The sequence below is a fragment of the Cryptotermes secundus genome, unplaced genomic scaffold (assembly GCF_002891405.2).
Source record: "Cryptotermes secundus unplaced genomic scaffold, Csec_1.0 scaffold24, whole genome shotgun sequence".
Taxonomy (NCBI): domain Eukaryota; kingdom Metazoa; phylum Arthropoda; class Insecta; order Blattodea; family Kalotermitidae; genus Cryptotermes; species Cryptotermes secundus.
In genome coordinates this window covers 40,911-62,605 of record NW_019718270.1, presented here as the reverse complement: position 1 = coordinate 62,605, position 21,695 = coordinate 40,911, and the positions used below count along the sequence as shown (strand labels likewise).

Below are 21,695 nucleotides of genomic sequence, written 5' to 3'. Positions count from 1 at the left end.
GACGAGGAATGCATATAGGATATTGGTGGGAAAGCCAGAAGGAAAGAGACCACAGGGAAGACCAAGGTGGACAATATTAGAATGGATCTTAGAGAGATAGGATGGAATGGTTTGGATTGGATAGATCTGGCTCAGGATAGGGACCAGTGGAGGGCTCTTGTGAACATGGTGAAGAACCTTCGGGTTCCATAAAATGCTGGGAAATTCTTGAGTAGCTGCAGAATTGGCGGCTCCTCAAGAAGTGCTCATCTCCATGAGTGAGTGAGTAAGTAAGTAAGTAACACTTGAAGGACCAGTCACATGATATCATGATTTTAGGACATGTTAGGTTGCAGTACATTATACCTTGCTCTCTTGCCACGTAGCTGTATCACTACTGGATAATAAGACTCCGGAATATTTGCTTAGTATTCAGTAACATGACGTCACTGTTATCTTAACCCATTCCAAAGGAATTGTCAGTCTTCAAGCTGTTTGTACCAGCCAATAAGTTAGTAGTGGAATATGGATCAAGGACGAATTCTTCTCCGATGAGCTAGCTTACGTGCCTTGTGAGACTCATAGTGATGGTGACTCAGACAGTTGCAGTGACAGGGGACAACAAAGAATTGTGGCTACAGAGAGTAAAAGTGACAGTAGCTCCAACAAACATGCAGGTAGTAAGATTGCAGGGACAGCAAAAAATCTAAAAAAAAAAATCACAAAATTCTAAACCCTGATTCAAAATTTAAACACAAAGCATTCCTGATGAATGTGTGCAAAGGCCTGGGCTACAGACCAGATGGTGGTGGCAGAACCAGTGTCAGACACAGACCTAGTTCGACTGGGCCCATCAGCTCCCACCCCATGCAGGCCTCATGTGGACCTCACCAGGGCGACTCTCGGGTGATATGTGGAAACATACCCATGTGAAAATTGTGAACATTCCAAGGGGAAGCGTCCCTCTAGGCAATGCCGTGTTTGCACAGTTCACAAAAAAAAGGAGTATGACTGTCTACATTGCAAGTTCTATGTAATACCACTTCAGAAAGGGGAATTTTTCCAGAAATATCACACTCCCAAGCACTTGTAGCAGCATTGACAAGTGTTCTCCAAAAATTTTAGTTCATTAAATTAATTAGGAGATTTTATATTAATTTTTAAAGTGAAAAGTGCAAAAGTTGGGATAGTAGGTTTAATAATGCTGGTCCCCAGGGTGATATAAATATTTAAATCGCCGGTCTGCGATGTGTTAAAATCAGCCAGTAGGAAATTAATTGTCTGGAAGAGAGGCTGTCACTTCAGATCCTTCACAAGGGATGAAGTGATGCTCCTGCAGGAGACAAGTCTTTGAAAACTTGGCATTTTGAATTGATTGGAGGCAGATGTCATTGGACTGCACTCCTTATGTTTCTCTAAATTCATCAGTATTTCACTTTGGATCATTAAAATTTGATAATAGTAAAGGGCCATATTACTCCGTGCTTGCAAAGAAGTTATAATATTTTGTTTCTGAATAAACAAACAGTTTCTGGACAGTGGAAGTTGTGTTGTTGATTTTGAGCAGTGGACTAACTTCAAGTGTGCAGTTTCCGGTTACCTCAGTTATTACCACAACACGATCCTGATAGGAGTCAAGTGGTCTACCAAAGCCGGCACATAAGTACAAAGAAAGTAAAGGGGGACAGTAACAATTCTTAGAGTTGTGTAGACAGAACATGGTAATTAGATCCTGACTGAGGTTGTTTGTAGTTGTCCTCAGTTGCTTCAGGCAAATTCTGGGACAGTATAAAAAAATTAAGACCTGGCTACATACTTTTGCATCCCTTCCAATAACTATTCACTGATTATCCTACCATTCACTGCTTTATATTCTGACCGACAGCTTTGCTGTATGGACCGCACATATAAGAGCAAATATCTACCATAAGATGAAAATTTCTGGGGCAGTCATAGAGTGCTATAAAATCTGCAATTGTTGATGACTGCAACACAGTACATGTTTTGTAACAGAGTTGCAGAATAGGTGCCAACTCAGTAACCAGTGGTGCCTTGATAAAAATAAACTTCCTATAAGCTATCTGCAATAACCATTGACCACCCATAAGAAAGCAATTGCAAAGTTTTGTCTCTCACTCATGACAAAGATGATTGTACTACTTACCCAGGGTGAAAAATGTGATGTTGACCTGTTCACAATTGCGTGCTTTAGGGTTTATCACGCTGAAGTGAATTTGTGATGGTAGTACCTTGGTGTGGGACAACTAGGATTCACATGGCAGATGGGTAAATACAGGGTGGGGCGCAGAAACTTCCTTTTTTTGAAGGCAAATAAAAGAAAAATTATTGCTAATAGACAAAATTTATGTTTAGCTAATGAAAGAACATACTTTAAAGTTTTAAATCATGTAGGTTTAAACAAAATATCTTGAAGGTGGTGACCACTGTTCTCTATGCACTGATGCAACCGTTTTCTGAAGTTAACCTCTGCACGTTCCAACATGTACACCGGAATTTGGTCTACTTCCTGCCGAATAACATTCTTCACCTGAAGCAGGTTTGTGGGGCAGTGTTTAAAAACCTCTGCCTTGAGGTATCCCATAAAAAAAATCACAGGGCGTTAGATCAGGTGTGTGCACTGCCCACGGGATGTCACCTCGAAGAAAGATGAGCTGTCCGGGGAACTTTGCCCTGAAAACTGTCATCGAAGCTCGGGCTGTGTGGGCTGTGGCACCATCCTGTTGGAACCAGACATTTCCTAGTTGCGTTTCTTCAAGAGCTGGTTCGAAAAAGTTTTTAATCATGTCCACATACCACTGTGAATTGACAGTAACTGCATGATTGTCTTCTTCAAAAAAATAAGGGCCAATAACTCCAACTCTTGACAGTGCACACCATACTGTCACCTTATCACTGTGAAGTGGCCTCTCATGGAGCTCTCTGGGATTGTTACCACTCCAATAGTGCATATTCTGCTTGTTGACATATCTGGATAGGTGAAAATGTGCCTCATCACTAAAGATGGAAATCACATGGTGACATTCTTGCGCAACAACCATCTTATAGGGATGGAAGTGAAGATGTTCGTGAAGAATTCGGCGCTTTGAACAATTAGATATGTCTAGGGCGACTGCATGTTTGCGAGTGGAGCATCTTGGAGATCTCAAAATCAACTGTCGAACTGCCTCCGCATTTTCTGGCGTCATAACGGTCCATTGTCGTCCTGATGACTTTTTCACCACTTTCCCAGTTGTCCTAAAGTTCTCTACCCACAAAACAATCGATTTATGGTCGGGAACCGGACCTCTGGGCTTAATTCTGAAGTGAATACATTACGCACGCTGCACCACCACGTAGGAATGGTTGTTTGAAAAATAGGCTTCGACAGCAAATGCACGCTGCTCACTCGTCCGCCTCATGTTTCCTACTGAGGGGTATTAAAGAGAAACTTCTGTGACTGCTGCGTTCACTGAGCCTATCCCCACTTTTTGGCGACCTCCCTTCACAATGCGCCTTCACAAAAAGAAAGTTTCTGCACCCCACCCTGTACTATAATATACACCTTCTGTTTTTTGATATTCCTGTTTTATAACTGGTTTTTACATTAGTGTGCAGTGAATTGGAAAGGATGTTGAAGGAACTGTTCATAATCTAATCTGAGACATTGTCCCAGCATTTGCCTGGAGAAACTGAGGAAAATTACAAAAAACCTCACTCAAGATAGTTCGTTTCCTACCTTGGATCTGAACTGGACATGGCAAAAATATAAGTCAGAAGCATTACCGATTGTTGAGCCAATGTACCTGATGCAGATTATTGAAAGTAATTTTATTGATTTAAAGGGTGTGACATGACTAGTTTCAGATTATGTGTTGATTATATAGGAAATAACACTTATGTATAAAAGGTGGTTCAAATATGACTGGGACTGATTTTTTAGAAAAAAACATAATTGCCAAACACTTACTTGCACATGTCAGTCTTCAACGTACTCCCCTCCAGAGTCAACACATTTTTTCCAACGTTCTGGAAGCATCCTGATGCCCTTTTTAAAAAAGGCTTGTGGTTGGAGGTGTATCCACTCCCGAACACTCTGGATGATGGCACTGTTGTCCACAAACCGCATTCCTTGCAAGTCTGATTTGAGCCTTCCGAACAGGTAGAAATCACTTGGGGCCAAATCGGGACTGTATGGCGGATATGTCAGAAGGTTCCATGTCAGTTTCCAGAGGGTTTCCATTGTTGTTTTGGCCGTATGGGGGCATGCATTGTCTTGAAGGAAGGCTACCTGCTTTCCACGTGTCTTCTGCTTGGATCGGATTTTTTCCTTCATGTCTGTTGCCAGGAGGTCTAAGTAATAAGCTGCATTGACTGTTCTCGCATCTGTCAGAAAGTCTACATGGATAACCCCCTGCCAGTACCAGAAGAACGTTGCCATAACTTTTCCTGCCGAACAGCTCCTCCGCGCTTTCTTGGGTTTGGGAGAACTGGTATGCCGCCACTCATGTGATGACTGCTGGGACTCGGGAATGAAGTAGTGCACCCACGTTTCATTGGTGGTCACTATAGACTTCAAAAATGCATCACCTTCATCTTCAAACTGCTGTAGGAGACGACTGGCAGCTTGCATGTGCACCATTTTGTTCACATCCGTCAAAGTGCGTGGTACCCACCATGCATTCACCTTGCGATAGTGCAGGTGGTATTTCATGATGTCTTCTACACTGCCAACACTGATGGACAGCATTGCTCCAAGTTTCTTGATAGCGATGCGCATCTTCTCATGAATAAGCGTGTCTGCACGATCAATGTTTGGCTCAGTGACGGATGTTCGCAGCCGACAATCATGTGGTTCATTCTCCACACGCTCTGCCCTCTCTGAAGCACTTACACCACTCAAACACATGGGTCCATGAGAGACACTCTTCCCCATACTGTTGTTGGAGTCTGTGGTGAATTTCAGCAGACGGGATGTTTTCTCCAACGAATTTGATCACAGTGCGTTGCTCCATGCTCTGCAATACCTTCCGTTCACTCATCACCCTAGCAACTCCCAGACAGGACTGAACAGGTTCTAACCCAAACAGGAGGGAGGGTGGAGGTTGTGGCTTCACTCTCTCAAGGTCGCACAGCTGCTACGCAGTGCCGCTTGTTTACACACAAATCAGTCCCGGACATATTTGAACCACCTTATATGTATATTTGTTATGTTATCAGTATGAAACTGCTCTTGAGATGTTCCATGTGATAAACATTTTAAGGTTATTATTGAGCAGTAAGAGTTTTTTGTGCATTTAGGTTCAACCAATGTTCCGGGGCTATCAGCAGCATGACACACAGGAATTTTTGCGCTGTTTTATGGATCAGTTGCATGGAGAATTGAAGGAACCTTTGCCAGAATCTTCTGCTTCAAATGTGTCTACTGCTGGAACAGGTTCAGAGAAGTCTTCTCAGAATGCAGGTGGAAAGTTACTGGGTTCTGGTTCCTTGGAGGAAATTTCAGATGAAGATGATGATCAGGATGATGAAAGAGGTGACAGTGGAGGGGGAGGTGGTGTATCCAGTCAATCAGAGGGTGAATATGAGACCTGTGATTCAGGTGTTAGTGAACGGAGTTCATTGAGTGATGAGGGTGAACGTGGTGGCAGCAGCGGAAGTAGAAGTGCAAGTAAACGCAAGTAAGTACATATTTTTGTACTATCAGATGAGAATATTAGCAATTTATTTGCACAAGATAAAACATCATTTATGTTAACAGATGTGAACCCTCTTTCATCAGGCATGGAACTGAAACGGATGTTTATGAACTATCATTCTTTTAGTCATGTCATTTGTCTGTGGGCTCTGAGCTTACAAGTGTAAAGGTATTAGAATTAAAGTTGTCCATTAAATAGACAGTTCAAGTGTCTGCCAATCTCAGACAGTGAAATTATATTTCAGACCTTCAGTGATCACAGATGTACAACCTGAGCTTCAGAATTGCTGTGTGTAGTGTCAATGAAAATTAGCCACAATTATGAAGTAATGTACATCATAAAATGTTATTATGTAGGCTATCACGGTCACCGTCACCACCACCAGAACGTTTACGATCAAAACTAACCGCATCTGGCTCCAAGAACTCCCACACAAACTCTGGAAATACATCCTCATCTCATGCTGTTGCCTCTGTTGGAACTCCTGTGGGTTGTTCTGGTACAGCAAATTTCAGTCCAGTCACAGTTCCTGGCTCTCCTCAGAGGGGAATGTCAAGAGGAAAGAAGGCTGCAGTAAAACATCGTTCCATCATATCAGATGTGTTTGATGGCAAGCTGCTGAGCTCTGTACAGTGCCTTACATGTGACAGGGTAAGTATTATTCCATTTTTATTTTAATCATATCTTCCTTAGAATTGAAAATATGAGGGTAAGTCAATAAGTAAGTTACAAATGGTAGGCCATGCCGTGTGAACACACCTGATTCCGACAGCAGCCCAAAGAATTTTGTGCTGCTTGTTTTCAGGAGCTTGTGAAATGATGGGACAAGTGCCTCAATGCACAGGGAGATTATGTTGAGAAATAAAAGCATTTTTCAGATCAGTACTCTTATTTGTTTAAGTTCTATATCCATTTGTAACTTACTTATTGACTTACCTACGTACAAAAATTAATTATTAACTGAAAACAGGGCAGCAGTAATGAAACTTGATACATGTTAGTACACAGTGTACATGTCAGCTATTACACATATTCATGTTTGATGATTTTAAGTTGGGCCACGCGTTATCGTAGTTGGTTGAGGCACTGTGCTACATGCTGGAAGATCGCAGATTCAAGTCCCAGTGAGGTGGATTTTTTCAAATTACCTAATTCTTCCAGCTGCACTATAGCCCTGGGGTCAACTCAGCTTTTAACAGATATGAGTACCACGAATCTTCCTGGGGGTAAAGGCTGGACAGTGCATATGGCTGACAATCTTACTGTCATCTGTGAGCCAGCTGTCTAGAAAATATGAGAGCCTCAATACCTCACAACCCTATGAGCCTTCACGGCCTGTTACAGGGATAGCTTTGACCTCTTTTTTTTTAACCTTTACTTTTGCTTTTAAATTAGATGTAGTTACAGTGACTATATGAGAGAGCAAGATTTGCAGTTGGATTTGTGTGATCCCTTTTTACATAACTGCATATTCTCTGTGGACTCAAATGTACCCATGATTTCAGTGTTATCAAATGTGTGGAAATGTATTTTTATTTTTATCCTTGGTGGCATGATACCAGGAATAACTTTTATATAGTAGGAATCTCCTTTTCAAGTTGAGCATATGAATCCTTCAGAGCTTATAGCACTTCACCAAAGGCTGAATTAATGGTTTGAATTATGTGGTAGAAATGAGTTCAGTGTATGAAATCATTCTCACTCTAATGAATGCTTGATATGATTGAGTAAAACTCTGTGACTTACAGAATACTCTGCATTATAAATGAGAGTCTCTTCAGCATGGGGAGTATACATAATTTCCAAATACATTATTTTGCATATTTCATTTTTGCCCTTTATGGTCACTTACTGTGGATAGAGATCTATTATTACTGATAAAAACCCATTACTGTGAAGCTGTTACACAGTAGGTATTTTACTGAATAGAGTCTGACAATAAAAGAGTGAAATAGAATTGGCGATGTACATAGAATTCATATTTGCTACATTTAATACTTGCTTATTATCCTAGCTTACTCACAGATTTTGAACAGAGTGTTTTATGTTGTGATCATGTGCACTGTATTACACTGCCATTTAAATCTTTTGAGAATATTGAGAAATATTGAGAAAACTAATTCTTATTTTATTCCCTGTAATGTGTTGATCAATAACCTTTATATTCTCTTTGTTCTTCAGTGTCTTCAACCATAGCACTTGCCAGTAAAATAAGAAGTAAAGTTTTCCCTCTGTGTAATTAAGCACCACATCATGAAATTATGTGAGGGAATGGAGATATAGCTACATACATTCCTAACTTCAGCGCTAGATGGAAGTGAGCAGTCATCTTGGTTGCATTTCTGTCAGATACAGAGCCCCTAGTACCCATTGGATGTGAAGTTGGGTGGCCTCCAGAGCAGATCTAGATGCAATGTAAAAGAGAAAATCTCTTCCTTCTGCCAGGAATTTAATCCCAGTTCAACTCTCTGGCCCATAGCCTAGTTACGATACCAGCAGTGCTGTCTCAGCTCCTAAGCATATACCAGTTTCGCTGTGTCTTTTCATAAGCCTTCATGAATTTGAACTTTGTTGTGAAATTGAAATCTTCGCATTTCTTTCATCTGGTGCAACAGCTTACTAAGAAATTTGTCACTCACAAGTCACAGTTACACAGAATAATACATACTGTTGCATGTTTGCTAGGCAACAGGACAAGAAATTGTGTGGTTTTCGGATTTGAATGAATATTTATTGGGCAGTCACTTTTACAGCTACAGTTAACGTCCTTTAGACGTTTCCTCTTCAATGTTATGACACACTCGCACCGCTATTCTTGGTGAAGTGTCTTCTGCTCTTGCCAAATACCAACTCTGCTCTTCTGAAGTCAAATACAAACTGAACTAGTCTCTTGTCACAGTTGGACTCTTATAACTCGCACTCAGACCCAATAGGGAATACCATGTCGAAGGGATAACCTCGCCCACTACTGTTGAAACCCTGCTTCAAGCTATTCATGTGTAACGGTGGAAAGTCCACTGTGCTAGTGTTCTGAGTCCTAGCCTCTGTCATGGGAATGTTGGTCATTGCCTAGGAGATCAACTCTGATCTCCTCAGTCATTTTGGCTTTCCGATGGCATGCCACAATATACTTGCTCACTATAGCTGTTGGGATGCTAATTCAATTTCTGTATGTTTGAGTATGCTGTATGTCAGGTTGTAGTCAATCATCTGGAAGTACTTTTTGTAGCAGAAACATATTATTTACATATTTTATGGTTCATGAGAGTGCAGTTAGAACCTTCCAGTAATTAGAAGTTCATTAGTACAAAAGCTTCTTAATGCTCCTTCAATGAAGCCAGCACTTGGCGTGATGGACTTTGGCTGTCATAAAATGTATTTTGATTAGGCTGTATTAAATAATGTGTATGTTTCAACAGATCTCAACACGTGTGGAAACATTCCAGGACTTATCATTACCAATTCCAAGCAGGGATCATGTTCACATGCTTCACCAAGGTACACTGACTCCTCAGCAGAAAGGAGGTCTTTCTGCTTGTTCAGATGTATATTCTGGAGACCAGGTATTATTACTAAGATTATCATATTTATACATGTAATTGTCAAACTTTCAATCACAGTTTTTTAATGCTCAGAATTCAGATTAAATATGTGGTGGAACACAGGAATTAAATTGAATTTGGCTTAATGCTTATTTTTATGGTAGCTGAAACTTTTTTTTGTCAAGCATATGGTTGCTTGTTCTTCTCATAAGTGCATAATGTTAAAGTCAGATTTTCACTATATACAATCCCAAGATATTTAATGCTGAAACATTTGAACATTTGATTTAGTGGTAAGGTTCATCAAGTGTAACAAGTTTAACAGGAGAATATAAAAGTTTGCCTTTCCATGTTTCGGCCAGGACTGACCATCATTACTTTTAACATATACAACTTACTTTGATTACATTAATGTTTTAGTTTCAGTTTATAATATTAGTAGAAATCTCTTTATAATGACTTACGTTCAAACATATATGTAAAATATTTCTGTATAGTATTCACTGTGCCTTCTGATGATGGCCAGTAAGGTAAAGCTATCCCTGTAACAGGCCATGAAGACCCAGAGGGTTGTGGGAAGTCGAGGCTCCCAAATTTTCTTTAGACATTCGGCTCACAGATGGCAGTAAGGTTGTCAGCCTTATNCCCCCCCCCCCCCCCCAGAAGATTTCTGGCACTCATTTCTGTAAGAGGCTGAGTTGACCGCAGGGCCATAGCGTGGTTGAAAGGACTAGGTAAATTGAAAAAAGAAATCCACCTCATCAGGAATTGAACCAGTGACAAACCGGCTTGTGTCATAGTGCCTCCACCAGCTTCGCTACCTCATACCCCGATGAAGGCCAGTAGTGGCCAAAAAAATCATGTAACAGCAGATTTTATATTTTTCTATTAAACATGCTACATCTGATAGATCTTACTACTTATTCATGCGTTAAGAATTGTAATGGCTCAAAATGTCTCTAAAAAATGTCTGATAATTATAGGTTGAAGCACTTCAAAATATGTAATTTATAAAAGAACAAAGCACAGTGTAGTGCTTGGAATGTAAACTGCTTTGTACCGTTTCAGTTTGTAGTCATTTCCTAAAAAACTAATACCAAAGTTCTAATTACTCATGTCCCTCTTAATTCTGACAGTGTTGTTTATCTGTGTTCTTGAACACTCTTGTGACAGATTGTTGCTTTTGGTCACTGTTTGAAGTCTGACAGATGGTAGCAGTTTCTGTTTACTGGCCACTGCTAGACAACATTACTGTGTGCTATAATTGTTTTTACCGGCCTGCTAGTAGCTACATACCATATGAAGAAGTCCAAGTGTCTGGTCAGAATTCCTGCTTGGCATCAGCAAAGGATTCATTTCCTTTTGAACTTAGACACTATTAGTGTAGCCTACGTATGATTCCTGGCAGAGTGAAGCTGTTTTCTTTTATTGCAGGTTGACATTTAGCCTTCTGCAAAATTTGTCAAATTTTGACATGAACAGTATAATGGTGAGTCAGGATAGTGTAGTTGGTATAGCGGCTGGCAATGGGCTGGACAACAGAGGGGTTGGAGTTCAAGTCCCGGTAGGGTCAACAATTTTCTCTTCTCCACTTCATCCGGACCATCTCTGGGGTCCACCCAACCTCCTATCTAATGGGTACCAGGGGCTCTTTTTCCGTGGGTAAATCGGCAGGGGCGTGAAGCTGACCGCTCACTTCCTGCTAGTGCCAAGGTCAAGAAAATGTGGATCTATACATCCACTCCCCCATATGTCTTGATGGCATAGTGCTTAATTAATTAAGCACAAGGAGAACTTTACCTTACCTTACGATATAATTTAGAAGAGATGTAAAAGTGTGAGGCCAGAAAGTTCAAGTGCACACTCATGTAATGTAGGTAGGCCCTAAAATTGTTTGCCCTTTTCTTATCCATTTGTTTTAAATTTTTTTGCCGTTCAAATTTCATCCAAAGGCTTGCTTATGTTGCAGGGATGGGTGACATGGTTATTGGAGTGGATCCGTAGTTGGTTCTGGGGTCCCACAGTCAGTCTGCATGATTGTTTGGCTGCTTTTTTCTCGGCAGATGAACTTAAAGGAGATAACATGTACAGGTAATAATTTTAATGGAAAAATAAGATTATGTAGGGTTAAAAAACATGAATTTTTGTTTCTGAGGAAACAAATAAAGGCCTTCTACCCCTTTTGCCTTTTTACTAAAATTTCAGCATAAGGTTGTTACAAATGCAAGAATGTGCATTAAACTAAAATTCGGTTTCTTTTCCTCTTTTTTTTTTTTAATGGCTTGTAACCAATTTGTGTCAGTGACACAATGATCATTTATTTAGGTTAATCATTGATTACTCCTGCTTTATTCCTGCTATAGTTCTAATTTTTTCTGACAGCCTATCATCAAGTACCACCTGTCATGTGTCTTCATCATAGCTTTGCTTGGCAAGATAAATAATATGTTTGGGAATTCCATATTTCTTAATGATGTTCCACATATTGGTTCTATTTCATGAGTCAAATGCCTTCACAGAGTCAATAAACATTAAATGCAGGTTATTATTGTATGCCATGCTCTATTCTATAATAATATGGAGCATATTAATTTGGTCTGAACAGGATCTGTTGCTTCAAAAGCCAGCTTGTTCTTTTCATAGTCGTTTTTCAATAATACTATTTATTCTACATAATACAATTTGAATCATTACTTTGCTTGGTACTGGTAGCAGAGTTAATTGTCTCCAGTTGTTGCATTGAATAGTGTCCCCCTTTTTTGGTATTTTGACTAACAGTTCATTTTTTCCATTCAGGTACAATTTTCTTTCCCCATATATTCTTAAGAAGCAGGTGTAATATTTCTGCATATGTTTCCAGATCTACCTTTAGGATTTGGAGGGGGGATATTATCCATTCCTGGTGCCTTTCCTGCTTTCAGTGCCTTGAGTGGTATTTTGATTTCTTCTTTAGTTGGTTCAGCTGTATTTATTCTATTATCCGCTTCCCAGTCTTCCATCTCTTCTGCTTCATCATCCTCTTGCTTCTCTTTTCCCTCACTTTTTGTTCCATTTATTACCTTTGAGAAGTGCTCATACCATCTATCTGTTTGTTCCTCTGTTGTATTTGTTAATAGTGTTCTTCTGTCTTTGCTTCTGATAGGTTGATTTCTGGGAATTTTCCATTGTGAAAGAGATTGAGTAATTTGGTATACTTCTTTCAAATAATTTTCGTTAGCAGCTCTTTGTGCTTTTTCAGCCAGATCGCTTGGCCATTTTCTTTGATCTGCATGTGCGTTTTACCTCTCTTTCTTTGTTACTGTGTTCTCTTTGTAATTCTTCTGTCTTACATATTAGCAGTTTTCTTTTTATATACCGTCTCTCCTCAATCTTCTTCCAAGTTTCTTCAGTCATCCCCTCTTATCTTAGGGGATTCCTGAATTCATGTACTTCTTCTGCAGTTTCTGTGTATATATCTCTGGTCTTCAACCACTGTTTTCCTATTTCATTTTCATCCATCTCTCCTAGCTCCTGGAATCTGTCCTGAAGTTGTAGTTGGAATGCTTCTTTTATTTGCTTATCCTTAAGTCTTCTCACAGCATATCTCTTGGATGTCTGGCTAAATCTGTATGTTACTTTCTTCAATTTGACCATCAGATTGGAGATCATTAGGTAGTGGCTGCTATTTATATCTGCTCCTCTTTTGTTCCTTGCAACCATCAAGGATGTCCTTCATTTTCTGTTTATTGCAATGTGGTCAGTTTGGTTTTATGTCCTTTTATCTGGTGATATCCAAGAAATTGTATGTATCTTTCTTTTTTTTTTTTGGTGGGGAAATAAAGTTCCACCTATGACCATTTCATTCAATCTACCATGTTTGTAATATTATATTTAAGCATCCTGTTGCACTCTATACGATATATGATATAAACTCCATCCTAAGTGCAACCATTTATTGTAGGTCTTTCATCTTGCTTTCTTCTACATTACATGTTTCGGCCGCAAACAGCCATCATCAGGTGTATACACTCACATAGCTGTTACACTGCACCCAGTTTAAAATTTAAAAAACATACAGGTCTTCTCAATTGTTCCCTTCGTCGCTGCTAACAGGATCTACTTCACTGATATTTCTCTGATTCGTACCTCATCTTTGCCACCCACACACATCAATTTTGACCTTCATGAACTGGCACTTTTAAAATCTTCAGTTCCAATTTTAAAAAATCTTTTAAAATTTTTCCCAAATTTAAAATTTAAAATTCTCAGGGTTACTCGCCCCAACGTCTGTAGTGCTGCAGCGGGTACTTCTTGTTTTCAACGCTGTACAGGTGTTATTCTGTGTAGTTTTCCTGTGTGCGTGCTGCTGCTTATCTTTACTACATGTCTTTCAGGAATGTAGGAAAGCAAGAAAGGCAGCTGAAGTATGAAGATGTGAAAAAAGAGATTTAGCATTGAATATCAGCAGGCTCTTCCACTAGAATTTATTAATTTCTGTTATGATTAATTCCTGTTTGTGCATTTAATATTACTGATCTTTTTTTTTATTGCTAATGGGGTGGGACTAAGTCCCTTGTACTGTGGCCACTTCTGGCCTATTGTACCAGCCCCAGATGATAGGTGAGGGTGATTGTGGAGCAGTTGGTGGAATGAAGATTGGCAGGTGAAATCGAAGTACTCGGAAAAAAACTGCCCCTGTGCCACTTTGTCCACCACAAATCCCACTTGACCAGACCCGGGATCGAACCCGGGCCGCCACGGTGGGAAGCCAGCGACTAACCTCTTGAGCTATAGTGCAGCCATTACTGATCATAATGCTTCATGAATGAAGACTTGTTGATGTAAAAGAATAAGTGATGAAGGTAGTAAAAGCTGAGAAAGAAATTCCTACAGAGCAACATATGCTGAACAGTTGGTTTTGTGGCCCCACAGTACAGACATAAACAAATTTGAATGTGAGACCCATTCAGAGTGTGATGTTTTTCAGAGTTTGTAAAGTAATTTATGGATAATATGACATATTAGGAATTCTCTTCTGTCATGATGCATTATTCACTGTGGTCAGTGGTAAGAAGTATGAAGAGCTTTGACTGATAGTTTCAGAAAGTTGGGACATTACTCAGTATAGCAACACTATGGCAGGTAGGCTGGAGACTGATTGTGCATGTCTCATTTGCCATTGGGCTAGGGGTGTGATAGGTCCCAGAGGCAGTATATATGGAACGTTTTGAAGTGGACTAACATTGAATTTTGCCAGCATTTGGGAAAGTTGGTTATGAAAATGCTACAGATGCTTTGGACCATGTGTTATGAAGAAGCAGTGTCCTGGTCTAGGGTGTTTTAATGGAAGTCATGAACTGTTGGAAGGTGCATAAAATAAATGATTTGTGACAGCATAAGACAGGTACAGGAGGTCCACTGATATGTTGGGTTTTTGGACTTTATCCATCGTCCTGGTTTTTAAGATAACAAATAAAAACACGGCGTTTCAGAAACTGGATCTGTTTCCGTCCTCAGGTGAAGGAAAACACCTATTCAGTTGGGTCCATTAGAAAGAGCTAGCCTCAATCACTGGACAAACCGATGTCACAAAACATGAAGATTACCCAATATATCAGTGTGTTATACACCATCGTCAGAATCCTATAGTAACTACAGGTACAGGAGGGTATGTGCTCTGATTTATGTCAGATGGGGAGACAGCTGCAGAGAAAGCTTGAATTTCAGTTGGTAGTTGCAACAGCATTGCATCTGACAAAACATTGTATCATCAGAAATGGTGATAGAGAAACAATGTGTGAGAATCAGTGTTGAGATTATCAGCATGGCAGATAACAATCCAGACTCCTTTTGTAGGAGTGTAACTGGTGACAAAACCTGATATTTCATGCATGATCCCCAAAGAAAATTACGGTGCTTTATGTGAGCCGCCATTATACCCAAGAGGTGCTAAGCTTCAGAAGCCCCCAGAAATGTGATTTGCTGAATACCGGATGCTCATGTGTTACAATGATCTAGCACATTGATAACTCACTGTGCATGGTACTTCAGTGCTGTCCCACCAGTTTTATTCCCATCATCTTGCATTTTGCAATTTTTATCTGTTTCTGCTCATGAAGGATTGAAAGAACAGTTTTCATTTCAACGATTCAGTGATGCTCAAGTGACTTCAGAGCGTGTGATGTAGAAATTTATGCTTGATGCTTCGTGAAGCATTTGAAACAGATGTGAGAATTAAGTTTACAGGTTTCAGAGATGTGACAAGATTATAATCTTAACGCTGTTGCGAGAACATTAAATTCCATCTTTGAAATGCTGATAGAAGTATGTAGCTGCTGAATAATAGAATGTTGAAAGCGATAGCATCTAAGGGTTTTGTGCTGGGGAATTCTAGTATTGGCTTCTATCTGGGACAGTACTTGAAGTTACCAGGTATAACAGTTAAATATTTTATTGTTTTAGAGTATGCTGAATGTAATAATGCTTGTGCAGCAATTGCTTGGAATAATTTGGTTCTTCCTGATTACATACGTATATAGTTGGACTCAGTTGTTCTTCAGGATTGTGTGTGTGAAGCAATTGTCTTGGCAATGCAATATGATATTTGATGTACTTTTGCACAGACACTGGATTTAGAACATGAAGTATGGATTGCAGAATTGGAATTTTTTTAAATTTTCGGTCATGTTGGGAACCGTAATTTAAAAATTTGTACCTGATATATCATAACTATCATCAGATGTACATGATTTTATTTATTTTCACAGTTGTGAAAAATGTAACAAGCTAAGAAATGGAGTGAAGTACTCAAAAGTATTGGAGCTCCCGGAAGTATTGTGCATTCATTTAAAGAGGTTCCGTCACGAATTGATGTTTAGCGCTAAGATCTCAAATTACGTGGCTTTTCCTTTGGAAGGACTTGACATGCGGCCATATTTACATAAAGGTAATGTTAATCTAAGTACATTTAAACCTTTTTATATGAAATATACGCCTAATAACATAGCTGTTGTTAAGTGAGATATGCTAAGGGCCAGCTTTACAGTTTGACATCACTTATTGCAATTAGAGATATGCAGTGTCACTAACTTTACAAGTTGCACCTGATGAATTTTGGACAGGTAATACTCTTTTAAAATTGTAAGTTTCGATTTTTCAACAGTTGTTTAACCAGTTTTGTGTTGTGAAAAGGAGTTATCAAACTGTTTTAAAGATAAGTGATACTTTTTTCACGGTTAAGGCATTTCTGACAATGAAGCTTCTAAGTTTTGATCAATTCAGTATAAAGCTGCTTGTACAAGCCATTGCAGGAATTATACTTCTGCCTCTAAGGTTAATGTGATGTTTTACCAGATAATTTATGTAAATCAGAAATTACCCTATATAGGATGAGTCTTAATTGTATACCTTAAATATAAGCATTGTGTTTTACAGTTTTGGGCAAGCAGAAACATTCATATGAATATATCGTTCGAACCACTTCATTAGCGAGATGTAGCAGCATTTGCATGCGGTAACTACAAGGCAGTCCTGCAAAATGAATAAAGCAAACGATCAGTCAGCATACTGATATGGTGTTCCTGCTGTTGATTTGTGGTGTTCACTGCAGGAGACAGTGGCACAGAGTATTCATTCAATGCATTAACAGATATGATGTTAGTGTATGCAGAAGTAGAGTGTAACAGTGCAGCTGCTGCCCATCCGTATGCTGAAAGGTATCCGCAGTGACAGTATCCGAATTACAGGACATCCGCTTCTCTTAAACAGTTTCTGCAAGAAACAGATTATATTTGGCCCAGTATATAGTTTGCTTCTTGACTACAGGCCACAGAGTTTGTTGTTTTAGTATGGTATTGAAACCACTGGTAGACCATGAAGTCTCAGGAGTACTGATGTGGAAGAATATGTTCTGTGTGCTGCAGAACAATCCCCTGGTGCTAGTACCAGGTGGTTGGCCCATCATCACCACGTTTCCCAGCAAACTGTGGTGAGGGTGTTGCATGATCAGCTGTTATGTCCATTCCACATACAGCATATTCAAGCTCTGCAACCTCCACTAGGCTGTGATCATTGTAAAGCATTCTATGAATGGCTACTGCAGCATCTCCAGACTTTCTCACCTGAGTATTACTGATGGATTAAGCATGCTTCACGCTTGCAACCAGCACACATTGGCTGTTGAAAATCCACATTTGTTTCAGAAAACACAATTCCAACAGCAGTTTTCAGTAAATATTTTGGCAGGGATAATTGACTATCTCTTCCTAGGTCCTTATGAACATCCACTTTGACTGTCAGGGGTCTCTTATTTACAGTTTCCATCTGAACAGTTACCACACCTGCTGAACAATGTACCACTGGTAACACAGCAGACAATGTGGGTACTGCATAGTGGGCCTCATGCCCATTTTTTCTATGTCATGCAACATTTGGGTAGCTACTATCTGTGTCCATGAATAGGATGAAGTAGACCGGTTTTGTGGTCTCCGACAGTGCCCCATCTCACTCCTGATGACTTCTACTTGTGGCGTCATCTGAAGAGTACCATTTATGCCCAGTGATGTAGCATGCAGGACAAACTGTGTAGTACCATTGAAATGGCTGGGACAACAGTACACAACATGCGTGACGTCTCTCAGGACACTGGGAATTTTTGGAACATTGGCTGTAATGGTGGAACATTTGAACATCATTTGTAAACTGTTAGTAACTGGGCAAATTCCATTCTATTCAGAGCTCATAAACTATTATTTGTTTACTTTTCATGTTGTCATATCTCGCTAATGAAGTGGTTGGGACTACATATTTATATGACCATTTCTGCTTGCCTGTAAGTGTAGAATGTAGTGCTTATGTATCACTTTCTGTATATCTTCAATGAATATTTTGTGCAGCATCAGTGTCAAATAAGCATATCATTGGATTTCTGTAAAAACCACATATATCTGATTTTTATCCTTTAATAGTACATATATACATATTGCCAGGCCAGCACAAATGTCCTCTACCCATCTTATAGAATCCACCACATAAGTACACTAGTGATAGTAGCATCTGTAGTGACTGTACCAATAAGCATAACTGTGAAATGTGTATTGCAGGTTATAAAATAGTTTTAGTATCTCTTGGAAATTTAAATGGTAATGGTTTCAACATGGTTTCTGGAGAAAGCCAATTATATATATATATATATATATATATGTATTTTTATAGAAGGGTTTATGTCAGTCATAAAGCTGTTCCAAACATTAAATTACAGCTTACTTCCCATTTAGTTGCAAAGTGTAAGAATGCATGCAGCTATATATCTCCTTGTGTGTTTACACTTTTGAAACATGATACTTTGGCACAACAGTACATTTCATTGAGTGATACAAATGTTGTTACTATGTTAAAAGTTTATATTGAAAGTGATAGATAGAGATTACTTCAGATTGTTTGTTAAGGTGCAGTCTTTGTGCTGAGTTTAATGAATACATTTTCTGAGTTCAGTAAATATTAGGGACACACATGAACTCAGAATTAAGAATGTTGTAAGCCATTCCACCATTACTGAACAAGAAACATGGGCTACAACTGGTCTTAAATGGGAACAGGCGGAGGTAACAGAAATTCTCATTTTATGTAGTATGCAGCTGGACAACAATTAAATTCATAGAAAGGAAAAATGTTTCAATGTGAAATGTATGAAGTTCTGAAATTTTCTAGCATTGTTGGGGCTGCAACAGTATACGAGTGTAGCTGTCTCTTTTGCTGCTTACTGTGGAATAGTTCTAGACTTGATAATCCATGTAGATTAGAAGGACTGGACTGCAAAAGTTGTCATGTCCAAGTAACCTAAATATTGTACAGAAGCCTTACAAAGAATGTTGAGCATAAAGATACAGAAATAATAAACATATCATTATCTTACAGTTAATGATTATCTGTAATGTCGACAGATTGTGTTTCACAAGTTACAAGCTATGATCTGGTGTCTGTAATCTGTCATCATGGGACAGCAGGTGGTGGCCACTACACCTGTTACTCGTTGAACTGTATATCAGAGCAGTGGTATGAGTTTGATGACCAGTATGTCACCCAGGTCCCACCTGAGACTGTCCAAAATTGTGAAGCTTATGTCCTCTTCTACAAGTAAGTAATGCAGATACCACATATTACAGTTTCATATTTGTCATTTGTGTTTTACACATGAACAAACTTCAACATACAGCAGGGCCTCAGTATTATCAGAATTTATAAAAGTCCTAAAATTATCATAATGAATACTTATGATGTCCAAAATTTGCTGAAATATGAAACTAAAAGTCTGTCCACTAACTTCCAGTCTCATATAATACAGTATGACATCAGGGTTTAAGTAATAATGCAGATGTAGCAATATTTATTTATTATTTGATACGATTATCATGGGGATATAGAAATGACCAAGAATAATTCAACATTCATATCATTGTTGGTATTATCTTAATTGAAGTGTTTAAGATTTTCTTAAACTTAAATAACCTCTTCTACCTGCATCTGACTGCTAATCAGCTGTCTTTTATGGGCTGAAGTCCTGCCCACTATTTTCTGCTTGCCCAAGAGAATGGCTCACTCATAATCTGCTTACAATTCACTGTGTGCTGACAGTTCCACCCACATTCTGCCTGTAACTTGCTGTGTGTGCAAATGTGAGAATACATGCTTTGATTTATATCAAATCAAAGAATAATAAGAGCCTATAAACAATCTTCAAAGTCACTGTTATTTTCTTTTCACTATGTGCCATGTTTGTTGAACTGCTATAATTACCATTTACATTGGAGTTGCCATTTAAAATTCTTCCTGATTTAACATTCATTTTCAATGATCCCAAGCATTTCTGTGATGCCTTACCTCCAGTTAAGAGTTCCTCGGTCTAGTGTTAAAATTTACTGCTTCCTAAAGAAACCTTAAATGGGAGTTACTGCTATATTCCACAAAACCCCTTTTTATTTTGTCTGAATTGGCCAGGCTCCAGAGCACTTTGTGTATAAGTCAGGGGTTAAAGTATTAAATATATTGACAGACGCTATTAAAAATTGTTTAAATGAAGAAAACTAATATTTAAAACTATCACAGTATCACTTTCATAAAACTTGTTATTTTTTCAGCTGCACTCACCTTGTTGTCAAAGTCTATAAGTTCTGAATTATTGTATCCAGCATATTTCATTCCCCCTCCCTCCCCGATACAAATTGGATTCTTGGTTTGGTTCACATATTTTGGAGGTTTTACATCCATTTTTATGATGTTTGCAGTTGCTAGTTGAAATTGATTCCTTTTCAGAAGGGGTAACAGTGTATTGTTGTCTGTCATAGGAAATGCTGTGCTAGTGCTACCAGACTGCGGCAGAGAGCTGTGGAACTTATGGAATTGTCCCATCATGAGCCTAGCCTCATGCAGTTTTATGTATCAAAGCAGTGGGTGAACAAGTTCAACACCTTTGCAGAACCTGGTCCCATTGATAACTCTGATTTCTTATGTATCCATGGAGGTGTTCATCCAGCAAGAGAACCATATGTAAACCAGCTGTGTACCATTCTCTCTCAAGCTGTATGGGAATACCTATATGATACGTAAGTCCTTGATGTCCAGGTTATAGTGTAGTTTGTGTGATCACTATATGTCCATCATAAACCATAAGGATTAAGCCACCAGACTTCTCTTCAGTGACACCTCATCATCTTCTGAGATTACGTGCTGTCTTCCTGGAACTGAGCATTTGTGATGGATTGTTGTTTGTTCATTTCTGTATCCTTTAATATATGCATTCAGTTGACATATATGTAACTTATGTCGTGTATGTTCTCCCTGTAATCTCCATTCCAGATCTCCTTTGAGGCATAGTGATCTTCATTTAATACACTGTGTCAGTAATGTCATGATAGCATTTTGCAGGGTTGCCATTTCATAACTGCTAGACTAGAAAAATGAATGAAACAGTAATTAAGGGGGGAACTCATACATGACATTGGAGGGAGGAAGCCACATGCAAATGAGAGGAATTTGCTGAAGGGGCTTCATGTTTCCCATACAACAGAAGTGCAGCATCAGTTGGTAATTAGTGTGCAGCATTTTCAGTGAAGAACCAAAATATGAAAAAACTGTTCATTCAGGAGTAAACAGTTAGAAGACACAGGCAGTTTACTGGAGAAGAAAGAATCAAGCAAACTGTCTGTCAGAAACAAGCCAGTTGGAGCTATCAGAGCAAGATTTTTGAGCAGTCAAAGGCAGTCATTGCTTCATTATGCAAACAGATTACAGTTAAAAATGACAACAGCTCACAAGGTGCTGATAAACACAATTTTTTTATGTTCAGAGTTACAGTTATTGTATGCAGTGAAGCCAAATGACAGTTGTAAGACATGCGATTGTGCTGAAAATATTACCAAGTCAGTTGGATGGCCATGATCTGTCAATTTCTACATTGCATTATTTTCAGTGGTGACGCCAGATTCCAGAGACACAAGCTGAG

The 21,695-nt window shown here is 39.0% G+C and overlaps 1 protein-coding gene across 4 annotated transcripts in view; it reads left to right on the top strand.

Annotated features, from left to right (window-relative positions):
• Positions 1 to 21,695, top strand: part of LOC111866528 (ubiquitin carboxyl-terminal hydrolase 20) — a 49,899-nt gene that overhangs the window by 17,480 nt on the left and 10,724 nt on the right. For all 4 annotated transcript variants that reach the window (XM_023855773.2, XM_023855692.2, XM_023855605.2 and 1 more), the window contains 7 exons: positions 5,278 to 5,657; positions 6,032 to 6,326; positions 9,095 to 9,238; positions 11,187 to 11,308; positions 15,964 to 16,142; positions 19,138 to 19,330; positions 20,539 to 20,796. In XM_023855773.2, coding sequence (XP_023711541.1) covers positions 5,278 to 5,657; positions 6,032 to 6,326; positions 9,095 to 9,238; positions 11,187 to 11,308; positions 15,964 to 16,142; positions 19,138 to 19,330; positions 20,539 to 20,796 — 1,571 coding nt within the window. The remainder of the gene's footprint in view (positions 1 to 5,277; positions 5,658 to 6,031; positions 6,327 to 9,094; positions 9,239 to 11,186; positions 11,309 to 15,963; positions 16,143 to 19,137; positions 19,331 to 20,538; positions 20,797 to 21,695) is intronic.